Raw genomic sequence first — 18,054 nt, 5'->3', positions numbered from 1 at the left:
CCCTTATCTCCCTCAGCAGTCACTCCCCTCATCCCCCTCAGTCCTCTTAGCCCCCTCATCGCCCTCAGCCCCCTCATCGCCCTCAGCCCCCTCATCTCATCTCCTCAGTCCCCTCATCCCCCAGTCCCCACTCCCATCATCCCCTCAGCGCACTTATCCCCCTCGCTCCACTCATCCCCTCACCTCCCTCATTCCCCCCGTCCCCCTCGGCTCCCTCCGCCCCGCGCACGCGCAGAGCCGCCACCGCCCCGCGCGCGCCTTCCCCCGCCATCGCCGTCCGTGCGCTCCCGGCGCGCCCCGCGCGCGCTCGGCGCTGACGTCACCGCAGCCCGGCGCCCGCCGCCATTGGAGTCGGCGGCCGCCGCTGCCCCCGCTCGGAGCGGCCCCAGGCCCGGCCCGCGGGCATGTGAGACACGGGGCGGCACCGCCCAGCACCGCCGAGCCGCGGCACCGCCGCCCCGCACCGCCGCGACCCCCGAGGAGCCGCCCCGAGCAGGCGCCAGGCGGCCCCTTTCCCTCCCCCTCGGCCCCGGCCCCTTCCCCGCCCGGCCGCCGCCTGAGGGGAGAGGAGGCGCCGCCGCCGCCCCTCGGCCCCGCCAGGCCCCGCAGCCCCGCGGCCCTGCCTCGCCCCCCTCCCCGGCGCTCTCTCTGCTGAACCACGGCGGCCCTGTACATGAATTATGTCTGCCACAAGCGTTGACCCTCAGGTGAGTGAGCGGCAGGCCGGGGGGTTCCCGGGCCTGCGGCGGCTGGGAGGCCCCGGGAGGCTTTTCTTCCCCCTGCGGGCTGCTCTGGAGCTCGGTGGTTCTCAGCTTCCCCCGAGGGCACGGCGCGGTCCCGCCGCCTCCCCAGAGCCGGGGCCATTTCTCAGGGAGGCCGGTGCTGGGTGATACGTGGAACACGCTGCTCCAGCCCCGGCTCCAGCAAACCCCGAGATGTTGTTGGCAATTTTTATGAGCCTCTTCTCCGTCCTCGGGCGCTGTGCTCGTGTTTTGCAGTGACAATATGACAATATCTCTAAAATTAACTTTTTTTTTTTTAATTTCCCTTCCCTCCCCCCTCCCCCTTAATCATGTGCCGTGGCTTCCCAGAGACCGAAGGGACAGGATAATAAAGGTGAGGATCGTGCCGAGATCGCTTAAATTGTTACTGTAATAGATCGATTACACAGGTACCTGTTGGGGAGCAGAAATGTACCTCTCTTAATCTGTATGGAAAACATTTGGGAATGAGGGAATATCTGCTTTGTTTCCAAAATAAGGTAAACTGCCATTCATCCAAGCTTGCTTGCATCCCACTTAATGCTGCTGAGTTTGCAGGGGGAGGGACTGTGTGTTGATACTAAATAATGCTCCTCATTTCCTGAAAATAAAGCAGGTTCCTACATAAAGTCACAAGGATGTCTCTGTACAATATATATTTTTACATACTTTTGCACACTCTCTTCCTGCTCTGTGAATGCAGTTGTGTTGCTGCTCTGCTGTTGGCTGAGGTATTGACATAAGCCTACAAACTTAATAATTTAAGGAATTTTAAATAAAAGGTAGTTTTAACCTCAGGTGAGATAACAGGCTTTCTCATAACTCCTGTGCTTATTTGAAGTTAAATTTAATAACAAGCCATCTGAGGAAATACCTTGATTGTTCCTGTGATTGCTAATAAGTGTGTAACTGTTCAGGCTTAGAAACTAGTAATATTCAACTCATTAATGCATTTCAGTAGATCTTAAACTGCCTTAAAAGTTCATCTACTTCCAGTTGCAGAAAGTTTGACACTGTTTGCTGTGTTTGTGAACACTCTTTTACCTCTATTCTTGTTTAAGAACTTTGCAGAAGTATTTTGATAAATTCCTGAACTTTTTTTCCAAAAGTCCTATTTGGTGTAGTGTTGTATTTAGTTCAGCTGTTCTATGAGATAGGTAGATACAGCAACTATCATACAATGTATTTGACCTTGTTTTCTTAAATTTAAAGCAAACACAGGAAGTAATTTGGAGGGACCTAATAGCAGTTTGGGGTTTGTATATCTTTCAGTAATGGGTTTTGAATGCTTTTCTTCAGACATTCATTTATGCTGAAGTAGGACGTTGATTATGGCAGATATCTCTGTTTTACAGATGAGAACGTTGAAAGTTAAGTTTTCCTGAAAATATCAGGATATCAAAGCACTTACCAGTCATCATTTCATAATTAAATGTAACTTCACATCATCTTATTTTAACCATCTTAAACAGTGAATAACACGCTGGGAGAACTGTGAGTGTGAGTGTTCTAATTATGGACCAGAACAATAGATGTTGTTTCCCAATATTTTTCACAAAATTCTTCTTAATAATTACTATTTGTTCAGAGTTAATTCACATGAGTTTTCTACTCACTCTCAACTATAGAATTTTTTTTTTTAATTTACTCAAACTTAGTTTTATAAGCAGTACTGTAAAGAGTTTTATGGGAAAAATTGTCATCCCCTGGTCTTTTTATGAATCTTCACGCTTTGAAGAAGAAATATATGGCTTTTCAGAAAGCAGCATAGGGTGGAAGTCATTCCTGAAATGCTGCTCATGGTGTTATAATCTGTTGTAACCCTTTTCTTGTAGTACAAAATGGTTCGTTACATCAGAAGGACACAGTTCATGACAACGATTTTGAACCTTACCTTTCCGGGCAGTCAAATCAGGTTAGTGTATTTTTAACTTAGTTTTTTTTTTTTTTCCTTAGGCATGCTGTTGGCACTCAATTCATAGGATTGTGTGGAGGGAGCAAATTCCTTAAATAGAAATGGAAAAAGAAATGACAGCATATTGTGTTACTTGCTGATACAACCAGCATTTGTGCTTCCAGAGCTAATATTACTCTGCATATCCAGATGGCCACAAGTGAAAATGAAGTTGATGCTCCAAGTAGTTGGAGCTGATTGCTCCTCACATTGCAGGTTATTGATAAGGCTGGACTGGGACAGACTTGGATCTTACAGTTCTTTGATAGACAAGTTGCATGTGGGAGTCTTAAAGTTCTGCTTTTGGGCTCTCCTGATTTCAATTATTTATATTATCCTAGAAATTAATGTAGTTGAAGTTTGGTTTTGATGCTCTCTAGCTAGTCTTTAGAGTTGTCCCACTTTTTACACTTCAGCAAATGTTATTCATTTGTGTCCTCTGGAATATCTTAAGAATTAAAGATATGTTACTTCAGAGTAAGGTACTGTAATGCAAACTCTCATTATAATGTACATTAAATTAACATCCATGACTTAAATATGATTATAATTGAAAATATCTTGTGATTGAGGTAATTTTTGACTTAACATTCAAATCATCAAGGTGAACAAACTGTAAAGAAACTGAAGCAGCAAAAAGTTTTCATTAAGTATGAATTGCCATTTCAGAGAGAGACACTTCCCAGAACTACCTGATTATTTCTTGATGGAAAGGCTAAGTGTTACATTTTAGAAAGGAAATTCATAATTCATCCTGAAACTGATAGATGCCACTGTTAATAATGATGACATCACTGAGCTCTCTTGCAGCATAGACACGTTCACCAGGCTTACACAAAGTTAAATTAATTTAATGGGAAGCATTCCCTCTTCTGGAATTAACGTGCTGTAGAAGGTATAAAAGCAGAAAATTTGTGGGGGGAAAAAGGAAGTAAAATTTTATTTTTTTAATGCAGCATTAATTTTAAAATAAATTTAAGTTTTCACCTTCCTCTAATTTTTTGAAATTCCTCTTCATCACATTTGTTTGTAATTTCAACCAAGCTGTGTTTTCTAATGTGAAATATACTGAATGTTTAACACAGAAGAAAGGTAGAGCCATCTGTTACAGTTTAATTGTAGAAAACTTGTCTTTGCTGTCAACAAGCCCAATTATTAGGTTTAAATAGAAAAATTGCTACGGCTGTTAGAATTTCCATAATTATAATAAAAGTTTTCTTTGTGACAGTGTAGCTCCATTGAGCGATTTATTTCTGCTGCAGTGGGAAGTTGGCATGCTACAAGAAACAATTGTGTAGGTCCTCTTACAATTTTAAGTGAAAAGTGACAGTGGCATTAATTAGGACTGTGAGATTTTGTACAGAAGACAACCATGTTGCTGAACAAAGCTTTATTATCTGGTTACCCAGTCAGATTTATTCAGCCCTTAAAAATTACTGGGAAACACAAACAACTCAATAAAAGATTTGAAAACAGTTGGATATTTTAAAAAATACTTAAGAAATTATAGCCCCAGCTGACACAACAATCTTTTTGACATCAGAGATCTCCTGTAAGTTGGTAATATTGTATTAATTTGGTCATTTCAAAACACAAATTAGTCTTTAAAATGAGTATGAGCATGCTATAAAAGCACATAAAATATAATTGTCTTCCACCTTTCTGTTGGAAATCGTGTCTGAGTAGTGCCTTCTCACCATAAAAGTTCTGGGCTCCAGGTAACAGCAGTTAATGCAGGGATGTAAAGCACACTAAAAGCACTTTCAAGAGCAAAGGGAGCTGAGTCAAATAGACTATTGATATACAAGCATCTTCCACCTAAAATCATTCAGAACCAAGAGATTAGTCATATGGAACTGGGAATCACTAGCAAGTAGCATCCTGTGGGGGAAAGGAGATTCCCTTCCTAATTAACAGAATGCTTGGGTTGATTTGTTGTTTTTGTTTGGTGGTGTTTTTGATAAAAAAAGTAGGGAAGGGTGCAGAAAGGTCAAGGATAAGTTTGTTGAAATAAATGTTCTGTTGTTGCAGGGAAGGACTTTTGACAGGGTTTCTTTTACACACTCTGGCATAAAGCCAGTCCAAATAGATTGAATGTTTGGTAAGGATGCCTGCTGAAACTTTCCTTTAATCTTGTTAGAATCCTTGTGGAGACTTCACAGGCTGTGTGACAGGAGGTGACAGCCACAAGAATTGTCTAGAATCCTTTAGCATAAATATTTTTAGGACAAAACACCTGCTTTTCTCTAGGCTTATTTTTTTTGGTCCTGAATTCTAAATCTGTAGAATATATGAACATAAGTATCTCAGAGAACTGCTGATGTCTCCTCCCTTTCACCTGCATTTGTTTTTCATTTTTTCTCATAATAACACTTTAAAATATAACACACATCATTGTCAAAGTAAAGTCTTTCAGAAAAATGTTTTGATATGCTAAATATCGATTATTTTAGCTTGTGAGTCTCAGAAAATTCAATGTATTTTAGAGGACCATCTCATAGGCAGGTGATTTCTGTAACTCTTGTTAATGATAGGATTTGCATGTAAATAAAGGCAGCATGAGCAGTGGCAGAGATCATTTTTTAAAATCAATAACATTGAATTTAGGCTGTTTAGATCTCAGAAGTGTTTGCAGTACCACAGGGAAGTCTTGGAGGCATATTATGGTATCCATCTGTGTATGGAATGTAAGGATACTGAATTACTCTGACTTTGGGATGTCATGGAAAGGAGTAGTTGAAAAATGAAGAGTAAAACTGATTCTGTATCAGTTGGGTATTAAGCTTATCCTCAGCAAGGAGAGTTCTTTACTTCATTTTTTAAAAAAGCTGAGAAATAATCAGATTTTTGGAAAAATGACTGAAGTTCTGATGCAGCTTCACTAATTTTGCAGATACTTTTTTTTTTTTTTTCCAAGTTTGAAATCTCTCAGTTTGAAAGAAGAGTTTCCCTTCTTAAAATAGTCTTTATGAGTAAGGAAAGGCGAGCTACTGTTTGACTCATTAACAGGAGATGTTGACCTTCCCTCCCCCTCACTGGTAATTACAGTTAGAGTGTCAGTTTGGAAGGTCTCCAGTACATATGCTGCAAGTTTATTTGAAGAGGAATAAAACCTACTTTAGAATATTCTGGCTTTGTTCTTTTGAATATGAGAATCATAGGGAACGTTTCAAAAATCAGGTGTCAGCAGAAGAGTTAGTTGGAAGGAAGGCTTTCTCAGCTTGGTTTAAAAACAATTGAAAGGGAGGAAATTTCCAAGGAGGTCTCCTGGTTTTAAGCATTCAGTCTCTGATTTCATGGAGTGGGAGAGACGGCCTGTTCGGAAGGACAGTCAGAAACACTCCTGCATAGTTGTAACTTTACTGAGAGATGAAGAGACTTACACAAAAGGCTAGAGAGGGTCTTTCTCCCAGCAGTTTGGGTGGCATGTGTCATGTGCCATCTTTGCATGTGTTTGTCTGTGGTGCATCAGTGGCCTTAATCTCAGTTGGGGGTTCTTAGGTCTGCCTGTTGCAAACTTGGCCTGTGTGTGGTCTGGCTGTGCTCCTGTGTGTCACAAGTAGCCTTTACATGTTTTACCACTTGAGATGTGTTTTGCTTGCTGGAGACTGTTGGCCCCTCAAAACAACTCCATAATGAGGATTGTAATAATATGTGTTGTCATATTAAGCTAGTGTAGTCTAAAGCTCCTCTGGTGTAGCATTGTAGAAATGCTAAATATCCTTAGTTCTGTGAGCTACAAAATATAGCTAGTTAAGTTGCCTGGAATCCTTTGGGATATTAACTACTAAATAACCTTAAGTATTGTAACTAAGATTACATGGTTTCAAAATCTGTGAGCCAGTAGTTCTGGGGTATATTATAAATGCCGAGATATTCCATTTTAGCCCTGAATCTTTCTTGGAGTGTCAACTAAAATCTGCAATTAGGAATTACGTTACCTTGTCTCTTATTTTTCTTTTCTGTTTGGTGATGAACAGTGTTGTGGCTACCTATAAATGAAGGGTTTATTTATCTGGTGACTTTTTTTTTCTTTAACAGAACAGTAGCTATCCATCAATGACTGATCCTTATCTGTCCAGTTATTATCCACCATCTATTGGGTTCCCCTATTCTCTCAGTGAAGCACCATGGTCTACAGGAGGAGATCCTCCTATCCCTTATCTCACCACCTATGGACAGCTCAGTAATGGAGATCATCATTTTATGCACGATGCTGTTTTTGGACAGCCTGGGGGTCTGGGAAATAATATCTATCAACACCGGTTTAACTTTTTCCCTGAAAATCCTGCCTTCTCAGCTTGGGGAACAAGCGGGTCCCAAGGACAGCAGACTCAAAGTTCAGCATATGGGAGCAGTTACAGCTACCCACCCAGTTCACTGGGTGGCACCATTGTGGATGGACAAACAGGATTTCATAATGATACTTTAAATAAAGCTCCTGGGATGAACAGTATTGAACAGGGAATGGTTGGACTTAAGATTGGTGGAGATGTTACAACTTCTGCGGTGAAAACAGTAGGTTCTGTTGTTAACAGTGCCGGGATGACAGGTGCCCTCTCTGGTAATGGATCTAATGTAAACTTGCCAGTATCTAAACCAACCTCTTGGGCTGCTATTGCCAGTAAGCCTGCGAAACCACAGCCTAAAATGAAAACAAAAACTGGACCTGTAATCGGAGGAGCGTTGCCTCCTCCCCCTATAAAGCATAATATGGACATAGGTACTTGGGACAATAAGGGTCCTGTGGCAAAAGTTCCTGCCCCCCAACAGATACCTTCTCCTCAGTCTGTTCCACAGCCACAGCAACCAATTGTTCAGCCTGTTCCAACTCAGCCTCCTCCATTGACTCAGCCGCAGTATCAGGCCCCTCAGCAGCCACCCCAAAATCGCTGGGTGGCTCCTCGCAACAGAAACGCAGCTTTTGGCCAAAGTGGAGGAACTGGTACCGACAGCAGCTCAGCTGGCAGCACCCAGCCCAACCCTGTCCCCAGCGGAGAGTCCCATCCTGTCCTGGAAAAACTGAAAGCTGCTCACAGCTATAACCCTAAAGATTTCGAATGGAACCTTAAAAATGGACGCGTGTTCATAATAAAGAGCTATTCTGAGGATGATATTCATCGTTCCATTAAGTATTCTATTTGGTGTAGTACAGAACACGGCAACAAACGCCTGGACAGCGCTTTTCGGTCCATGAACAGCAAGGGTCCAGTCTACTTGCTGTTCAGTGTCAATGGCAGTGGACACTTCTGTGGAGTTGCAGAGATGAAATCACCTGTGGACTATGGCACCAGCGCGGGTGTCTGGTCTCAGGACAAGTGGAAGGGGAAATTTGATGTCAAGTGGATCTTTGTGAAGGATGTGCCCAACAACCAACTCCGACACATCAGGCTGGAGAACAATGACAACAAACCCGTTACAAACTCCCGTGATACACAGGAGGTGCCCTTAGAAAAAGCAAAACAAGTGCTTAAAATTATTGCTACTTACAAGCACACGACCTCCATCTTTGATGACTTTTCTCATTATGAAAAGCGCCAGGAAGAGGAGGAGGTGGTGCGGAAGGTAAACTTATTAAAAAATTTATTTTATACACAGATATGGGGAAAATGAAATGTGAAGGCTGCTATGGTGGAAAAATGTAAGTAGGAATTTGAAATGTTTTTAATATGTCTCGATGGTTTCATGTGTGTTTAACAACACAAAAAAAACTGATGCAAATCTGTCTGTGAAAAGTTTCGTAGCTGATGAGTTTCGAAGCAGAAACCTAAGCAGTAATGCAGGTAAAGGACTTGATGTCCAGTTTATTGGAGTTTGATTTATTTTTTTATCTTAAAATGGTTAATAAACTAGAAAATAGTTTCTGTTTCAGAATTGGATTCTGCCAGTGATTGCACTTAAGTTTTTTGCCTTAACTACGGGGTGTTTTAACACTGTTTGACTGGAACTGGGATATCAGAATTGATACCTGTACTGGTATTTGGAATTTGTACATCACCTTTAAAAACAAGAAACCTGATTTTGTTTGTTCAGTTGATCTCTCTGGAAAAGAAAGAGTTGCATAAAATTGCTGGAATAGTGCTAGAAAGATTGCATTTCTGCTGCTGAAGTCACATGTATTATTTGGATAAATAAAGGTTTTCAGTTCCCAGGTTTAATCTGTCTACTAATTCTTGAAGGTTTGAGTGGAGCCTTAGTAAGAGAAGTTTGGGCAGTAAGTGGGAGAGTGTAGTAAAAATTTCCATACACTTTCATGGCTCTGAGTCTACCACGGGAGACCTCTGTCCCTCTCCATCCCATGACCTCAGCTTCAAGAATGCCTTTCTCTAATTAGGCATTCTGGAAGTAATGGCCTGACAAAATAATAGGTGTTGGGGTGTGTAGTTACTACCTAAGTAAAACTTAAATTTGCTTGATGTTGATAGTGTTTCTCAGACCTTTTTTGTGTAGCATTCCAGATACAGCATTTGTTTGACAGGTTTAGTTTAGTGCAGTTTGCACTTGCTTCAGGATGTTTTTAAAGCAAAGACTTAATGCATGTTCCTGCAGCTTAAATTTTAAGATTGCCTTTTTAAAGTTTTTATTGCCATTTAAAATTGCTTTAAACTGTCTTCATATAATGTACCCTTGAAGTATGAGAGGAAAAAGAGTTCAGCATCTTAAAAACTTTTTAGCTGAACTTTTCCTGACTGTGATAGATGTGCATAGCTGACCTCAGCACAGCAGGGAAGGACAGCTTAAAACTGGAAGTTTTTCTTGTGTACTCCCCATGGGGTTTCACAAGGTAAAACGTAAAAGCCTTTACTTGAACACTTCATTCCTTCAGTAGACAATCAGCAATTCAATATTTAATGCAACCTGTGTCTTGGAGAGGTTCTCTTACATAGGAGAGAGTGTTGACTAAGGTGGGCTGGGTTCCTCTGTCCAGTGTTTATGGTGTAGAGGGGTGGGATTGGTTTGGGTTTTTAATAATGCTGAGTCTCCCTGGGATTTGCTGCCAAATCTGGAGGGGAGAACAGTGTGTATGTGTAAGGAGTGAGAGTATGGGGAAAGTTAGAGTTCTGCTCTTGCACAGATAACTTGCTGGCCCGAGGAGGATCCTGGTGGTGGCATGCTGAACACTGAAATTCCTTGGCTTTGTAGTAGCTCAGAGGGCTGATCCCATTTTGGGTTCGTTTAATAAACACAGCTAATTCCCACTTTCAGTTCAAGTGCTGAAACGTATTCTTACCACATCACTGCTTGCTATACAACAGGATCATTTTTTCAAAATAACGCATTTTTCTTCCTCATTTAAAACCGAGGCTCTAGCTTGTATGACACAGTCACAAAATAAAATATGAAGTCTTAATTTAATATTTCTTAGATACCTCCAAATAGCTTAGAAAATGGGACACCAAAGTGAGGAAGGTAACAGTGCTAGAAAGGGAAAGCAGATCAGCAGGGAGGGAATGAAAACTAAGACGCTGCTTGTCAGGTTGCACTCTCTAAAACTATTTCCTGGAAAGTCAGTATTTTTCCCCTTCCTTGACTAAATGAATTTTAGAAGTCCAGCTGTTTATTAGAAGAGTTTTTTTGCAGGATGTACACACACACTTAAAGTTTTTATCATGAAGAAGTTTGTGCTATTGAAGTTAAAGCCTTACTGTTAAACAAAGTTAATGTTCCTCTCACAATAATTTTTGAAGACTCTCATTACCAGTTAAGGTATCTTATGACCTAATTGACATTTCAGATGGTTGTATATGTGCCATCTTAATGGATTCTCAAATTACTGATTTTATTCAATATACTCTGTTTAAACTGCAAAATTAATTACTTGTTGAAATTTTGTGCCTCTGTTTCACCACTGTCGTGATTCCGAAAGGCCAGAGATATTAAAAATCTGCACAGGGAGCACTTGAATGCCACAATGTCGTTTAAACACAGATATTTCATAGGGAACAACAACATAATCAGTGCAGTGTGCTGGCATTTCAGTTCTGTAGATGGTTCCAGTTTGTTGCCAACCAGCATTTCCATAACTGATGTGCAGAGCCAGCCCCAGTGTGTGTGAGCTGAACTGCTGCAGGAACCTCTGTGTCAGTGCCCAGTGAGCAGGTGAGGGTTTGGCAGGTGCAGTGCTGGATGGAATTCAGTGAAGTGCCAAAGATCCATCACTGGTACCAGCACTGCAGTATCTGGAATTGAGGGAGGATTTGGTCATGCTGGGATGTAAGTCCAGCTTTTGATTTGCCATAGTAATAAAATATTTAAGCCCAGTCTTTTGACCCAGAACCTGGGAAAGGAGTAATGGAAGGATATTGGGGTCTGGAATGAAATAGCAAAACAGTGAGTGACCTGAAATCTCTCCTGACCCTCCCAGCCTTTTTCAGTCAGTTCCAGGGCTCTTACATTGTCCACAGAGGGCAACTTCCATGGTTAAACTCATGCTCTGAAAATATAAAAAAGTTGTGACATATGAGAGCTTCTTGAAAAGAAAATACAGTATAATGTGGTGTTAATTATTAACAGTCCCTAAAAACATGCTTGCACAGTCTTAACAAAGTTAAGTTTATCTTCCGAAGTTAAAAAGCTTTTAAAGGCAATAAACTTGTTGTAGATTTTGGTAATTTTATTTGCATCTCATGGTAGGGCAGGTGACAGATCAGCTGTCAGCAGCTGGTCCTCACAGATCTGTGCCTAAGCACATGGTCACAGTTCCTGTACTGGGCTGCTGTGCTGTCACCTCTGCTCTGGGTCAAGGCACCCAGCTATTCCAAGGTCTGCTCCTTGGAGCTTGAGCTGCATGGCCTCAGAAAGCTCCAAGATGACCAGTTCTCCTTTAGGTGATTAAATACTGAAAAGTGTTTACTGGTCCATGTTGGCACTTGGAAATACTCCTTTTCTTCTAGCACACTGTGATTCCTCTCAGTGAGCTCTCTGTGAACACACTCATTGAAATAGGACTTTTAAGGATGGAATATTGTCCTTCCTCCAAAGCTCTAGCTAAAAAACATTTATATTATAAGACTAATACCATGTTCCTGATATAAAGAAAACATTTATATTTTTGTGTCTGAAGATGAATACTTTGATCCTGTTGACTTTGACTAAGTTTAGTAGGAAGGGTGAAGATATTTTAGACTGAGGTGAAGAGAACAGAAGTTTGACAGGGACGAGTGTCTCCAAGATGGAAACTTCTGCAAGTTATGTGAAAACCCATTTTCCCTGTGTCTGAAGACCATATACATTAGTGTCACGAAGGAGAAATGCAACAGGAGCTCTCCTGTGAGGTACTGGAGAATTCCACTGGAGAAGAGAAACTGTGAAGGCTCCGGATCTTCAGAACCAAAACGAGCAAAGCTTTGTTAGTTGCTTACAAAACTGTTTGTTCTTGCTTGCAGTAGTGCTAAATAGCAGTAAGGAAGAGAATTTGAGAGTTAGAGCTTCTAAAAAGCAACCATGCTCAGAAGCACGAAGAATTGTTGCATCAGTTTATGTGGTTTCAGACACTGGTAAAGAGGAAGACTCAGATTAGCCCCCAAGAGAGAAAGCAAGCAGCAAGGTAGGAGGAACTGCTTGAGAACTTGCTCAGTAAATAGCGCTTTTTACTGAATTATAAAGCCTGAGCTGAGATTCTGAATGCCATGAGCATACTTTCCAGGTACCAGGTAGAAGTCTCAGGTGCCAGCCTGTCTCTGTTTATGTGGGACTAGTCCATGAGAATGTAAACCTTCAATTTTTAAAGCAAGTTGAATTACGATGGTCAGCGGGTGACTGCACAGGAAACTAAAAAGTTACTTAAAGTGGCAATGGGCAAGAATGGGCAGCTGAGCATGGCAGGGCAGTAGAGTTAAAGGGGATGTGCCACCTTAGAAATGGAGGTAGGATGGAACAATTACTTTTTTTTTTTGAAGCCTGAAAACGAGCTGATATGATTCAGTTCTAGATTCTTTCTAACTACCTTTTGTTTGAAATGTCAGGCAGACATAAGCTCCTTTTATTAAGAACATTCAACATGTAATACGTTCTGATGCTTTGCCACTAAGAAATGTCTTTCATTGACAGTTCACCATAGTCAACAGTTAAAAGACAGGAGGAATATAGATTTTTAAAATTAATTCTACCACTTTACACAGTCTGTTTTGTTGATTTGGTAAAACAGTTTTGCTATTTCTTACCTCTACCTTAAATCATAGATTAAGAATTCATACTGGACCTTGTTGATTTAATTTTATTATGAATATTGAAATATTAATATTCTGCCTGGAGGCAGAAATCAATATATTCCGTTTTTTAAAATCTCTTCTGATTTTTATGCTGTGACCAGCTGAAGCAGCAAATGCAGTCTGTTAGATTTATAATGTTTGGTATATTTGCAAATAAGCTTTATATCGCAACAGAAACAATTCTCAGAGGAATTTTATACAGAAGGATTCCACAAAACAAGTAGAATGTGAAGGCGTTAGTTTAGGAGTTGACTGTTGTTGCTGCTTGGGCTAGTTCACAATTTTCTTGCTTGAAATAGGATTTGGTGCCATATTGATGCATTTGCAGAGCTGTGTCTTTCCATGCCAGTTCTGCACTGTACAGTCTGTTCTAGACAGTGTTGGGATGGAGTGGGAAATGGGAAGGCTGGGCCCTTTCTATTCAGTCTGCCTTAGCTGGTGCCTTAGCTGGAGAATGCACAGGACTAAAGAATACAGCAGCATGGTTTTGTCCTGCTGTCTGTGGCATTTTCTGCAGCTTGTGGGGCTCCTGAAACAGTGAACAAGTCCCCCCTGGTTTTGTTCAGGCATTCTCAGTGTGTCTGTGTAATCCCTGTGCAGACACTGCTCCAAAGGCCTCCCTGTTTGCTGCTGGCAGAGCACAGGCTCCCTTAGCCAAGATTCACCTGCAGGTGCTGCATCCCTTAGATGGTCTTTATCTGTTTTCAGGATTTGTGATTAGCAGAAACTTTTGAGAGAGGCTCAGAGATCCCCCCAGCTGCTGTACTGGAATGGTTTGAGACACACTTGGGTGGTTCAGTCCAGCCGTGGTGGGTTTTATCAGACCATGCAAAAGCACATAACTTGTCTTCTACCTGATATATTTTTTTCCCCCGACTTGTCAAGTATTTCCCAGTGCCTCCCAGAACAGTTGAGCAGACAGGAAGAATTAGGAACAGAATTTCTAGACAGCTCAAATTGCTGCTTTTACTGAGTCTGACTAAACTCCAAAGTCATTTGAGTGCTTCAAAATTATACAGGTTCTGTGGAGTTCACTAATCTGCCATCTGCTTTCTGCTCGTGTATTGGTTGTGCTACTACTGCAGTAGCTAAAATAATCCAGAAAGTAGAATATTGCAGATCCTGTTTCTCTTTAGGAGTGTTGATATTTCATACCTTTCTCTCAGTGACCTTCATCTGCTGTTGGTTTGAAGTGGCTGTGCAGGTATTCATTCAGATGTTCCACTTGAGGCTGCAGTTAAACATTAAGTTATCAAGTCCTTGGGCTTTTTGGGTATAAACAATATATTTATAAAATGTAGCAGCATTGGTTTAAGTGTGTAATTATCTGGGATCACATTAGTGCTGTTAAAACTACTAAAAACTTTTTGCTTGTTCATTTGACTAAAATCTTAACTTTTTTCTCTTTGCAGGAACGTCAGAATCGAAACAAACAATAAGAATAAACATATACAGTTTGATATATATACTAGAACTGATATTAAATTCGACTATGAGAAACAAAATTAAGTATAACTGGTGCTGTATCCTGGCATCAGGACAAACTAAAGCTTTCAGCTCCAATATATCTTCTCGTGCAGGGGAAATTAAGTTGTCACATCTTTAAGTACATTGTAGTTTATTTTTGCCCAAGTGGATCTGCATTAATTTGTATCTTTTTTTTCTATGTAAAATTCTGTAGAAATCATTAATAAAGGTGTGTCTGTTTTTATTTTTTTAAGTTGATAAACAGTTATATTAACCTAATGTGGACCTATACATGAGCATACTAAAGTGTCAGTGCTTCCCAAAGACTTTATTTTGGCACGAATTATGTTCCTAGCCAGATATAGAGATTATGGAAAATACATGACAAATCTTCCTTTATCCTCCTCCCAAACCCTTTTCTTCATGGCGGAAGTAAGAAACCATGCATTGATTTTTTTTTTGTTTTTTGTCATTTGAAAAACCTCTTAAGATACTGCACTTCAGAATTTCGAAATGGAAAAAAACCCAAACCTTAATTTCTGATCACTTTGTGCAGCTGCTCTGCCTCTTTATTTATCTGTACAATTACACTTTTAAAACTGCTGATGCGCCATGTTGGTTTTTTCTGTCTAGTAGAAAATCAAATTGTCAGTGAAACTGTTTCTCTGGAAAATATTTCCCTTTCACATTCTGTTAACCAGTGCTTCAGTGTGCATCTGTTATTCCATATCCTGCCGAGGGTGAGCGAGATGCTTTCTCTCAGCCATAATTCTGCTTTACGGTTTTTGTAGCTTAATTAAATAATAATGTGATGCTATCGACATTGCAGGGGTTTTAAACAATGTGTTAAACCTGTTTCAGCTTTCAGGTGTTATTAGTTAACTTGCAGATCATTTTTAATCCTTCCCTTCATTACTCCCTCCCAGCCCCCCAAATCCTAATGCCATTTAAAGTTTTTATACCAATAATGCTGAGCTTTAACGTAGGAACTAATAGTACGGATAATATGATGGATTATGCCTCAGATGTTTAAAATTGACGGTGTGTATGTCTAATATTTTTTTTTTCTGTTGGATGAGTAAAAAAACCTGTTTTAAGAAACTGAATTTGCTGTCATGTTTTTGTGGAGTGAGGGGACCGTCGGAGAACCTGTCACCAACTGGAGTTCCAATTAAGCATGGAAATGGTGCTCATGTCCGCTGCTCTAGCACACTGAATCTGCACGTGTTTATTGTAGAGGATCTTTTACTATATTAGAAAGCAAGTATCTTCTGAATACTATTTACTCCAAAAGGACCTCCAATTTAAATAAAGTTTAATCTGTATCATTTAGACTTGTATTTAGAACGTATAACTCTGTCTCTGGACTGTTACTGCCTGTAAGGGGTAATGGACAGCATCAGATTAACTTTTTCCTCTAGGAGAATACAAGCCTTAATAAACAATACATATTTAGCAAGCTTGATGTCATTTTCATTTTTTCCCTGCCTTCTTCCTCTGTTACAATCCCCCTTTATGCTGACTGGTGAATTAAGTCTAACCTGAGAAGTGGTTTGATTGAATAACTCAGTGATACACTCATAGACTTCAGGTAAATATTAAAAAAACACACACCAAAAAAAAGAAAAAAAAAAGAAGAAAAGGCAACAAACTGGGAGCATTTAGCTGAAACTAGTTTGACTGTATTAAAGGAAACAAGAAGTTTCAGCTGTCAGGCTTTGTGGGTAACAGAAAACATTCATAACAGCTTCAGCATACAGGGATTTCTTCCTGATGCTGCAGTGTTGTGCAGCACTATCTGATTTAAGTGGGAGAAGATTTAACAGTGGGTAAAATAATCCCCTTCGTTACGACCACGTTGGGTGCTCAGATAACTGAACTGGCTGCTGGTCCTTCTGATTTTCAGTCCCCTGCCATTGCAATTTCAAGAGATGACTCGCTTTTTTTTTTTGGTTTGCAGTGTTCAAATTACACTGTGAGGGGGAAGAAGCATTCTTCCAATGTCTCTTGGAATAACTTCATGTCACAGGTCTTACTTATTCTTTATTTAGTCCAAGTAAGAGTTCTAAAGGAACATGCCTGCATGGTTTTGGAATTGTGCTTAAATTCACTCCTTAAGTGACTTGCTTTTGCTTGATGTTTTTAGAGTTTGGGTGTGACAGTAGCATTGCTGCCTTCCACTTTTAAGCCAAATGGAGCTGGTGGCACCAAATGCTGATTACAGAGTTAAATGAAATTATTTCTCTGGTTCAGTTGCTGATTGGTGATAGCAGCACATTGCACTGCTCTGAGGCTGTGAACTTAACACCACTGGGGGAAAAGACATCCGATTGCAGGTAGTCCCACCAAAAGTAACAGTACTAAATAACTGACCTTTATGGAGATTATGTGTGTTGCTGTGAATGATGGTTTTAAGTGACTTAAGCTTGTAGAGAAAATGATCAAGTTAAACCTACACTGAGATACTGGGACAGAAACAGGCAGACAAAAATGAGCTCATATTCAAGATTACTTCTCTGCCATAACACATCATAAGGCCAGACTTCCTGGTTTTTTTTACCTCACTCATTCTTGGGACATGGAAATGGGGGATGTAAAATTTAAAATTCTACTTTTTCACTTTCACCCTTTTACAGTACTGTAAAAATGCAGATACTGAAAGATATGAGTGTTTCTCCTCAAAATACTTGATTTTTCTTTGGAGAACTGAAAGGTATTAATTTACTGAAAGATGTTAGTGAGATCTCAGTGAGAAAGAGAGCAGTATTTATTTATTGGCATTAGACTGACCACAGTGCACTAGAGAGCATGGGCAAGTTGTGACAATGTGTCTTTGCTTTTCCTCTTTAATAATGAGGGGTTTTATTTGGCCAGGGAAGATGGAAATTCCAGTAAATGTGGCCATTAAAAAACTTGTAGGCAGAGATAGCACAAAACTATCAAAAGAAAAACAATTGTTGTGGTGTTACTGCCCTTTTCTTGTGCACCTGTTGAGAAAAGTAACTGAGGGGCAAGGGAAGCTTAGCTAAAATAGCAGATAAATGCAAAAATGAAGCACAAACAATGTCTAATGGGGAGAAGTGTGTTTTGATCTAATGCTCCTTTTCCTGGGCTCTCAGCTGCTTTGAATTCTTTATGTTGAACAATCTGTTTCCCTTGGAAAAAGCTCTGGCTTTTTCTGACAACAGTGCTCAGCATCTGCTCTTTTCAGGAGAAAGCTGTTCACTATTTTTGGGAAAGTGCAGGTTTTTAATTGGAATTTATGATCCTGCCCAAGAATAGTGCGAGTGTAGCTGTGGCTGCTTCTGTGATCCCTGCCTTGTCCACAGCTCATTTGAGAAGGCACAGCTCTTGTTTAGCCTATTTTTAGAATTAAGAGAGTTGAGTCAGAATGTTGAAATGACTTAATTGGGGCGTGACTTGGCAGAGGGAGATTTTGGATTTCACGAGGAACGTGGTTCAGTCCAATGGGCTGTTTCATAGGTGACATCATCTTGAGTACAACTTCCAGTTCACGTGTTGGTGCTTTGTCCTAATGTAAGGGTGCAGGGGATTGTCTTGGGCATGAATGTTACTGATTTTGCAGCTTTCCTGTCTTCAGAAAGCTTATGTTGAAAAAAAAGAAAAAGCTTTAAAATTGCATATTGCAGATGCACTGATG

General features: G+C 40.5%; 1 protein-coding gene across 3 annotated transcripts; it reads left to right on the top strand.

Annotated features, from left to right (window-relative positions):
- Positions 1 to 318: 318 nt before the first annotated feature.
- Positions 319 to 15,852, top strand: YTHDF1 (YTH N6-methyladenosine RNA binding protein F1). Of its 3 annotated transcripts, none has more exons than XM_051803133.1 (5): positions 319 to 707; positions 1,092 to 1,116; positions 2,597 to 2,676; positions 6,757 to 8,280; positions 14,339 to 15,852. In XM_051803133.1, the coding sequence occupies exons 1-5, from the start codon at positions 681 to 683 to the stop codon at positions 14,363 to 14,365; spliced, it is 1,683 nt and encodes a 560-aa protein (XP_051659093.1). In that variant the 5' UTR covers positions 319 to 680; the 3' UTR covers positions 14,366 to 15,852. The 3 variants fall into 3 exon arrangements, with proteins under 3 accessions (XP_051659093.1, XP_051659092.1, XP_051659091.1); XM_051803132.1 differs by having other exon boundaries at positions 320 to 707; positions 6,757 to 8,356; positions 14,339 to 14,392; XM_051803131.1 differs by having other exon boundaries at positions 320 to 707; positions 6,757 to 14,392.
- Positions 15,853 to 18,054: the final 2,202 nt, after the last annotated feature.

Source organism: Manacus candei, unplaced genomic scaffold, assembly GCF_025592945.1.
Source record: "Manacus candei isolate 608988 ecotype Guabito, Panama unplaced genomic scaffold, ASM2559294v1 h1tg000057l, whole genome shotgun sequence".
Taxonomy (NCBI): domain Eukaryota; kingdom Metazoa; phylum Chordata; class Aves; order Passeriformes; family Pipridae; genus Manacus; species Manacus candei.
This window is presented reverse-complemented; position numbering and strand designations above follow the sequence as displayed.